The sequence below is a fragment of the Pipistrellus hanaki genome, assembly GCF_964339955.1.
Source record: "Pipistrellus hanaki genome assembly, chromosome: 18".
Taxonomy (NCBI): Eukaryota; Metazoa; Chordata; class Mammalia; order Chiroptera; family Vespertilionidae; genus Pipistrellus; species Pipistrellus hanaki.
Genome location: NC_140520.1, coordinates 37,670,266 through 37,679,259, shown reverse-complemented (window position 1 = coordinate 37,679,259; position 8,994 = coordinate 37,670,266). Strand labels below are relative to the sequence as shown.

The window sequence follows — 8,994 nt, the reverse complement described above, 5'->3', positions numbered from 1 at the left end:
GAGTTCCCACCACGGCTACAGCCACGCTGCGGCCTCCGGCAGAGGCTGCCGAGTCCAGACCAGGAGCCGTGTGTCTCTGAGACGCCGCGGAGCACTGCCAGGCGTGGCGAGGCGCTGTGAGCATGGAGTGCCGGGTGGAGTGAGGCTCGGGAGGTGAGGCCCGTCTTCTCTGTAAGACGTTCTGTGTGGGGAGGGTGGCCGGCAGCCCTGGAGGCTGGGAACGGAGCCCGGGGCAGCCAGGACAGCGCTCCGGTGAGCACGCGTGGCAGGACAGCTGGCACGCACTGTCAGCTCTGTGACAGATGTCCCCGGCTTCCCAACGCGTCTATGCACGGCCCGGAGACGCCGTTCACCTACCAGGGACGCTGTGCCATCTGCATCCACGTGCCCTCCACACGGCCCCGACTCACTGTGACTCACAGGCAAGCACAGCAGCTCACACTCACCCCTGGCCCTCCGCCGCCCCTCCTTCTCCCAGTCACCTTTATTAGCATCGGCTCTTCCGAGCACAGAATATCATGAACTAAGATGGATGGACACACACACACACACACACACACAATACTAAAATATCAAAATATACCCATTTAGATAAAACACACACTTCAGTCTCTGGGTCTGCTGTCACTTATCCATTGCTGCGTTTCATGTGATGCGTGAACCTCCCGGTGCTTTCTTGGGCATGTCCTGTCCCCCAGGTCCCAGGGGCCAGGGGCCAGCCTCACACCGGACTGGCTCTGTGCCCCAGGAAACCCGGGAAGGCGGCTGGGCAAGCCCTTCCTCCGAGGACACGGACTCAGGAGAGCAGGAGCACGGGGTCCAGGAAAGCCTGGGCGTTGAGGGCACCTCTGCCTTCCCTTGTCCGTCAGCCTCACCTCCTGCCCACGTACCCAGAAGCGACCGTCTTCTCTCTTCACTGCAGGCCCTGTCGTCTCAGTCACTTTACAGACGACAAGCTGGCCCAGCCCCAGGCTACTTCCTGTGTGTCACTGTCTGCACGTGTGTTGTCCTTGGAATGGCAGGTTTCCAATTCAGTCCTTTCCCACTGCCCCCTCCAGTCACCCAAGCCAGAGGGCCTGCTTGGAGCAGTGGGGGCTCTGCGGCGGGCGTGGGGGGCTCTTTGGTGGTGAAAAGCCTGATGCAGGGTGCGGATGAAGAAGTGAGAGCGCCTGCAGCTGCCGATGTTCTCCAAGATTGCCTGAGCAAGTCAACTCCGAAGCTGGTGACTGAGAAGGGATGTGTTCACGGTCTTTCCCATCCGGACCAGGCCCAAAGGGACAGACTAGACCAGGCTTTTGGAGGCCAGGGGCAGCAGCATGTCAAAGACTCAGCACCAGGGTTATGGCTCATGTCTTCCAGCCCTTGGAAGTGCCGGCACTGGGCTGAACTGTCCGCCTGGGTCCTCCGGACAGGCCAGAGCCACCGTGGAGTCCTTGGCAGCCCAGTTCTCCAGCAATGACATCAACCCAGCCACTGCCCTCACCCAGCCACGTCTTCGTTTCATTGCACATGTACGACTGTGCTGGCCATACGTGATGTAAATGAATGGTCCTCCGAGAAGGAGGCCTGGCTTGTCAGGTGGCCCTAGAGAAGCCCAAGGAGATGCTGAGGAAGGAAGCCACAGGCAGGGGACGGACCAGTGTGGCAGGCAAGCACCTCCAGGGATTGGAGTCAGCCACGAGTCTCCCCAAACAGCCTGGGGAGAAAGGCTTTGGCTGAAGTCTGTCCAAGAGAGTGCAGGCTGTGCAGTGAGGGGTTGGATGGAGTAGGAGATTCGGGGCCGGACAGGGAAGAAGATGAACATATAGAGAGAGCAACGTCTCCTGCCTTGAGTAGGAGTCAGCAATGTGGGCTCACTCCTGGTGGTTCTTCTGTTGGTCTCAGCTGGGCTCCCCCATGTCTGCAATCAGCTGTGAGTTGACAAGCTGGGGGAGGGGGAACTGGCCCTGTCTCCCATCATGCAGCGGGACAGCGGGCTCACTCCCCTGGTGGTAACGGCCAGGTGCCCAAGAGCAGCAAGAGAGGGCAGTCCCATGCCCACGGATTTTCCGTCTCGGCTTGTGCCACACTTGTTACTGGGCCACCAGCCCAATCAAATCACCTGGCCATGCCAGATTCGAGGGTGGAGGGCAGGAGCAGGAGGCAGGAGGACAGACTTCATTTCTCAGTGAGAAGGAAAGTGTGGCCATGTTTTTGCAATTTACACAAATTACAAAATCCAGAGGGATCTAGCTTTGGGAGGCAAACCTGTCATTTAGGCGGGAACAGGAAGTGCTCCCCTGGAAGCAGCACCCCTTGTCTCCAAAGCGTCTGCAGTGGCCACAGAGAGGCCACGGTGGGCATGTGTCCGGGACCTGGACAGCAGAGCTGCTGCGGCAGAAACTACGGAGGCAGACGCAGTACAAACCCAGGGAGGTCACGCGAGTCCGTGGGGGAAATGGCCCATATTCCAAATACGAGAACACGTATTCTTTTCCCTCCATTACTGCGTCCTCTCCCTTCGCTCCCGCTTCTCGTGCAGACATGGAGCATTTACCGAAGAGCCTGTCGCATGGGGAGGGAGGCGGGGCTCCGTGTGGCCCCAGGCCGTGCCCATGACTCAGGCGTGTGCAGCAGAGAGAAACGGAAAAGGAATCCACGTAGACAGCTTTTCAAACAGGTATGTACTCTCTTCCGTGTTGTGCCAGCCACTCAAGAACTGTCCTTCGGAACAGCAAGTTGAAGTCATTTCTGTGACTGTCCAGCAGGTCACGGTCACGAGCTCACTGGCAGCTTCTGCCCTCAGTGTAACTGCAGTCGTGGAGCAGAGACGGAGGAGAGGGGAGTAACGGGTGAGCTCAGCCTGAAGCTCTCCCGCGGTCAGAGGCCGTGTGATAGCAGTCACAAGCGCTGCCGCCTCTCGGCACAGCCAGGCGGCCCGGAAATGCGTGCTGGAGGCATCCCTGGAGACTAGCCGTCCCCAGCTCACTCCCGTCAGACGTGGAGGGAATCCTGGTGCGGCTAAGGAGCCTGGCGGGCGAGAAACGGGCGTGTGGAAGGTTCCCGCGTGCAGTCGCTTCCATGGCAGATTTCTCAAACCAGACAGATGGCACCGAGGTTTGGAACCAGCCTCGTTCAGCCTGCCCCCGTCCCTGGCCAAGGCGAAGATCAGCAAACCTTCCAAGGTGAGGCCGGAGGAGTCCCGGGCCAGCTGGCTCCTGGATTTGCGCCTTGTCCCCATTGTCCACGTCTGATTCTCGTCACCCAGAGAGCTGTCTCGAACACACATCAGACCACGAGGGACATCCTGGTTGGAAAGTCGTTCTGGAGAAGAGCAGAAAGAGCCCAGCATGAGACCACACACTGTTTAGAGAACCAGCGCCACAGGTGGTGCTGTGGGCACAGTCCATGGCAGGGGTCCTCAAACTTTTTAAAGTGGGGGCCAGATCACGGTCCCTCAGAGAGCTGGAGGGCCGGACTATATGAACTACTAATTCCTACTGTAACACCTTGGCTGCGCTCACTGCCCAAAAAACCTGGCGGGCAGGATCAGACTCCCCTGGGGGCTGCATGTGGCCCGCGGGCCGTAGTTTGAAGACCCCTGGTCCATGGCCTGGCCTGAGCCTGGCACCCACACCCCCAGGGGTGCACTCACAGGACAGGTGTGCACACACACGAGTGCAGGAAGTTCTGTATGCAGGCCTCCCAGACCACATAACGCCACTAGAAGCCCTGACGCTGTTAGAGATGGTCACCAATGAGCCCACCTCTCCTTCCACACCCCCTGCGCCTGCCTGGCCAGCGCCCCAGGCCCCCTGCCTCCTCACCCACCTGTCGCAGGGAGAGGGAAGTGGGGGTGGGGGGGCTAGCCAGCACCCAAGTTCTCTGCAGCGGGCCCCGCCTCCACCAGCCCCTCTCCTCTGCCCCCCGCCCCGGCCACCCCAGCCGGGACAGGCCTCACCGGCTTCTTGGCGGGCTCCTTCTTCCGCCGCTTCTCCGAGGAGCCGTGGGCGGCCGGGTCGCGGCCGCGGCGGGACGGCGTGCGGCTCAGCTCCAGCTCGCTGTAGGGCGGCAGCGTGTCCTCGGCCGAGTCACCCTCGTCGCTGCCCCGCGGGGCGCGGGCCCGGTAGGAGGCGGGCGGGGACCAGGCGTAGCAAGGGCCGCGCCGGGCGGGGGTGTCCAGGCTGCCGCCCCGGCCCGGGCGCTCGCAGGACGGCAGGCTCACCAGCCGGGGCAGCGGCGCGGCCTCGGGGGTCCAGGCGCGCTCGGCCTCGGCGGGGGGCTCGCGGCTGCGGCTCCGCGGCCCGAAGTACGGCTCCGGGGAGTAGCCCTCGGGCGGGCCGTCCCCGAAGAGGCCCCCGCGCGCCCGCGGCTCCGCGCGCTCGAAGCGGCCGCCCGGCCTGGCGTCCAGGCTGTCCTCCGCCGCCCGCCGGGCCCGCGCGTACGAGTCGGCGAAGGCGGCCAGCTCGTCCATGGACACGGCCGGCACCCCCGTGGCGAAGCTCTTGCGCGACAGCATCTCAGACTTGGAGCGCTGCTGGCTGCGGGGCGGGCACCGGGTCAGGGGCACGTGTCTGCCCGGGGCCCGGGGCCTGGGGCCCTGGTGGGAGCCGCTGCACCTCTCTGGCCGGTTCCCCGCAGGGAAAGGGAGGCAGCGAGTCCCCCAGGGTCAGGTCCCCAGGGTCAGGGCGGAGCATCACAATGGGGCCTGGAGCATCACAATGGCGCCTGGAGCATCACACCGGGGCCCAGTGGGTGGGACTTTGTGACCCAGAGGGCGGGGCCTCCCGAGCATTATCACGTGACCTGAGGGCAGCTTGTGCCCCTGCTCACACCTCAGCTCCCTGGGTACAGTGTGGCTGGCAGTTCATACAGCTGCGGCCCAAGGAGCCCCTTGATACTTGGTGATAAACAGGCCTTGTCCTCCCTCCAACTGACCGACAGGCCTCCTCTGGGAGCAGGCCCGAGGGGCCCACATTGACGGGGGAGAAAGGGCTGCCCTTCAAGGGAGAGGTAGGTGAGTGAGGAAGGCGCCCCCGTGGGCAGTGGCCCCACACCTCCGCCTCCTGCGTTCACTGGCTGTGTGACCCGGGGTGAGCCCTCAGCCTCCCTGTGGGTTCAGTGTCTGCAAGTTAAAACGGGGGCCTGCCTGTAGAGCTATGACAACCAGATGCAACAGTATGTTGTGTTTGGCATTTTACCTTTTGCATAACAAGTGAGCAGAAAGGGTGAGCTGGTGGGTGGGGTATGTGAGGGCATGGGATAAACAGGTGAGAAGGCAGGGGAAGGCTAAAAGGTCTCACTAAGAGGACGGGAGGGCCCATGTCACAGCGCTAGAAGGTGACTGCATGGGTCATGTTCCTTAGTGGGTGTGGGGAGGGGTGTTCTCATAGAGAGAATGTGGCAGGAAACCTGGAATGGCAGGCAGAGGTGTGACTGGGTACAAACAGCCTTGGATCCACCTACCTCCTGCTCCTGCCCTCACCCAGCCCCCGAGCCGCCCGCCAGCCCTTCACCTGAGCCTGAAGCTGTCCCGGTCCTCCCGGTTGTACTCCGCGGCCGAGGGCCCCCGGCTCGCCCCGCTGCTGCCTCCCACGACGCCCGGCCAGTAGTCGGCATTGCTCTCCAGGTCCCGGGACACGGGCAGCTGCTTGCTCCGCATCTGGTGGTAGGACTGGCGGAAACTGCCGTCCTCCTCGTGCAGGGAGCTGAGTTCCGAGATGGTGTTGTTATCTGCAGGGACGAAACGAGGCGGGACAGCGTTCTACCTGCCGCACAGGCGGGACTGCCGGCCAGAGCGAGCCCACGAGCCTCGGGAAGCCCACCCGGCGCTCAGCCCCGTCCGTCCAGGGCGGCGAAGACCTGAACGAGCCTGTCTGTGTCCTTAGCTCGGCAGGCACGGGGTCCAGCTCGAAGCTCACTTGCCCAGAGTGGGAGGCTTCTGTCCTTGGACTGGGAGAACAGTCGTCATTGCTCCCCCTAAGGCAGGCTCCCCAGCACGTGGGCCTGCAGCAGTCTCCTCCCAGGACATCGTCATCTTGTGCAAATGAGTGTCGTCTTCTTGTAAGATTCTGTGCTGAGCTGTGGCGACCCCAGGCATGTTGAGCCCAAAGGGGTAACGGCGAGAGAAACCCCAGATCACAGTGTCTTCCCTACTGCTGGCTGAGTCCCGAGGCGGGGCCTTCAGGGCGAGTACCGCCCCAGCAGCGGGAGCACCCGTGCCAACCTCCTGCAGCCATGCCCATCCCAGAGCAGGGCGTCCATGGGGCCAAGGGCCATGCATATCTCATGTCTGACTGCCCACCTCCCACTGGGAGCTCATCAGGGAACCTGGAATACCCTCGCCAGATGGCTATTTCCAAGGGCCAAGGTTGACCCTTCTCCCGAAAGAGTATCCTAGGTGTATGTGGCCTGGTAGCCAGGATAGCTGTTTGGAGGGGCAGGCAGGACAGGGGCCACTGCACCAGGCTCTGAGCCTCCACGTGTGGTCTAGCCCCAGCCCCACGTTGTGAGAAGGGGGAGGGGGATGAATTGGCATGGCTGTGCTCCAATAAAATTTACTCACCAAGACAGGAGGCGGGACATGGTGCCCTGGGACCTGTAGTTTGCTGATCCCTGCGCTGGGATTCCAGACTCAACGCATCTCAAGGGCAAGTTCAAATGTGGGCCTAGTTCTCATTTCCTAATGTGGCCATGGGAGCTATTTGCAACAGCACTCATGAAAAAGACCGCATTGCAATCCGGAAAGAAAAATACACGCCTATTTACTTATGGAACTTTGAAATGGATCGAATGTCATTTTCCTTAAGAAAATGAATCTACTTACTCTATTTGTACTGTAATTCAAGCCATTTGTTTTCTAAAATCCTTTGGTTAGAAATTCAAAATATTATCAAAGTCAACATTTACAATATGGAGGGTCTGGCTGCTGAGTGAGGTAAGCCGAGATGGGATGTGGGAGGCACACATGTGGGCCTCGTTCCCTCTGCGTCTTCTCCCGGTCCCTGCGGACCGCTGCTGCCCCAGGCAGGGGGGGTGGTCCTTCCCTCAGCGGCACCGGCCGCCTCTCCCTCCCCAGGACCCGGCTGACCGGCAGCTCCGGGCAGCTGAGCATCAGGTGGTTTGGTGGTCAGTGGTTTTGAATTATAATCTAATTTTAAACCTGTCTTCCTCCGAAGGAACATGGACTAGTTTATATTTGAATGACAATAACTCAGAGCCTTTTGAGGAATAAAATCTACAACCTTCCTTTCTCAGGAGCTTAGTGATGGACAATCTCCCAGGGAGCACACAGGAGAGAACCTTACAATGCACCGAGGGTGAGGACTGTCCGCGGTCACGTGTGACTACCGAGAAACCGCACTGTTGTCCCAGAACTGCCCTCAGAAGGCAGCGGCAGCGATCCCTCCGGTCTGCAGGTCTGGAGGGCCGTCTGTTCCCCGCTCAGTGGGCGGGTGGGCCAGGCTGCCTGCTCTACAGCTCCTGCCCATTGAACATGACCACACCCTCCTCCGCTTACGGACACCTGTCACTCAGGGGCAGGACAGGCAGACTCTTCCAAAAGGGCCACACGGTAAGCATTTTAGGATTTGCCAGCCACACAGGCCTATTCAGCTCTGCCACTGCAGCGTGAAAGGTGTCCTAGCGAATACAGGTGTGACTTGGCATGGCTGTGCTCCAATAAATGTGTTCACCAAGACAGGAGGCAGGACATGGTGCCCTGGGACCTGTCGTTTGCTGATCCCCGCACTGGGATTCCAGACTCAAGGCATCCCAGGGGCAAGTGAGGGCCACACGGCTGGCGGGCCCTGGAATACCCAGGCTCACAGAGTGGATGCCTCCCTATTGCAACCTGAGACGACGGATCCACTCTGAGAAGGACCTTCAAAGGCGGTCCCACTTCCGTGACCCTCCCCAGGGTTCTCTGCCTTCAGGGACAGACCTCTCCAAGCCCCGTGAACTGCTTTCCTGCCTCATCTCTGTGCCTTTATCGCCATGACAACCGGCAGCTTCCAGGACACCAGGGTCCAGTTCTGGCGTCGGTGCCGAGACCTGGCACTGGTGACGTCCCACTGCCTCCCTTCCCTCCTCTGCAAAGTAAGGGGGAGACTCGGCACCTGCTCCTCTTCCAGGTTTGACTCCAAGTCCTACGAGCTGGAAGCTGTGGCCACAGCAGCCACGGAGCCGCCCAGCCTGCTCACAGGCTTCTGTGTGAGAGCACAGGGCGGGGAGTCAGGAGGGCTGGGTTCCAGTCTCATCCTGTCACTTGCACCCTCTGGCTTCCGTGTCCTCGACTTCACACCGGCCATCTCCAAGGCCCCCGTGGGCACCAAGAGTCCATGACCTTGTGACCTGCCAGGCCCTGGGGACCATTTTCATCCAGGGAGACAGGACGTGCCACCTAAACCAGCCTAACTCGTCTCCTGGATCACCGACTCCGTCCCCTTCCAGGGATCCATGACAACATGGTTACCACCAGCTCGTCAAGCGCGGTGACATCTGCATCCCTGACACCCAATCTGGAGCCGGCGTTTTATAGTCGGCGGCGGGAGGAGCTCGGAGCGCGAGCGCGAGGAACTGGCCGCCCTTCGTCCGCACAGAGCTCCTTTCAGCTGTGTTCATGGTGGCCCAGAAATCCCATCGCATCCCTGGCAGGTTCCGGGGTGAGGAGGGTTCAAAGACAGAGTGTGGAGCCATCGGTGCTACACCAGTCCCGCACACCCACCCGGGCCGCCTCTCCCCAGGGCTGGTCATTGGGAAGCGTGGGCTGTGTGGGCCGCCAAGTCCCCAAGGACCGGGGTGGGTGAAGGGGTGGGGCCCTGCCCACAGGCTCCATGATTCAAAAGTCCCCTGACAAGGGGCAGCCTCCCGGCTTGCCCGTTCATTTCTGCTGCCGGGCATCTCAGTGGCACAAAGGCCTCTTCGTACAACACGCATCAGCACAGCTGTTCTCTCACACACGGGGCCTCCATGTGGCCAGTACCGGCTGTTGTTCAGTGCGAGGGCCTCTCGTGT

General features: G+C 61.2%; 1 protein-coding gene across 6 annotated transcripts in view; it reads right to left on the bottom strand.

The window, feature by feature from the left end:
* Positions 1-482: 482 nt before the first annotated feature.
* ILDR2 (immunoglobulin like domain containing receptor 2) overlaps positions 483-8,994 on the bottom strand; it is a 54,598-nt gene continuing 46,086 nt past the window's right edge. For all 6 annotated transcript variants that reach the window (XM_084867070.1, XM_084867068.1, XM_084867071.1 and 3 more), the window contains 3 exons: positions 5,496-5,712; positions 3,941-4,520; positions 483-3,303 (listed from right to left, as the gene is read on the bottom strand). In XM_084867070.1, the coding sequence (XP_084723196.1) occupies positions 3,268-3,303; positions 3,941-4,520; positions 5,496-5,712 (833 nt within the window). In that variant the 3' untranslated portion in view covers positions 483-3,267. The remainder of the gene's footprint in view (positions 3,304-3,940; positions 4,521-5,495; positions 5,713-8,994) is intronic.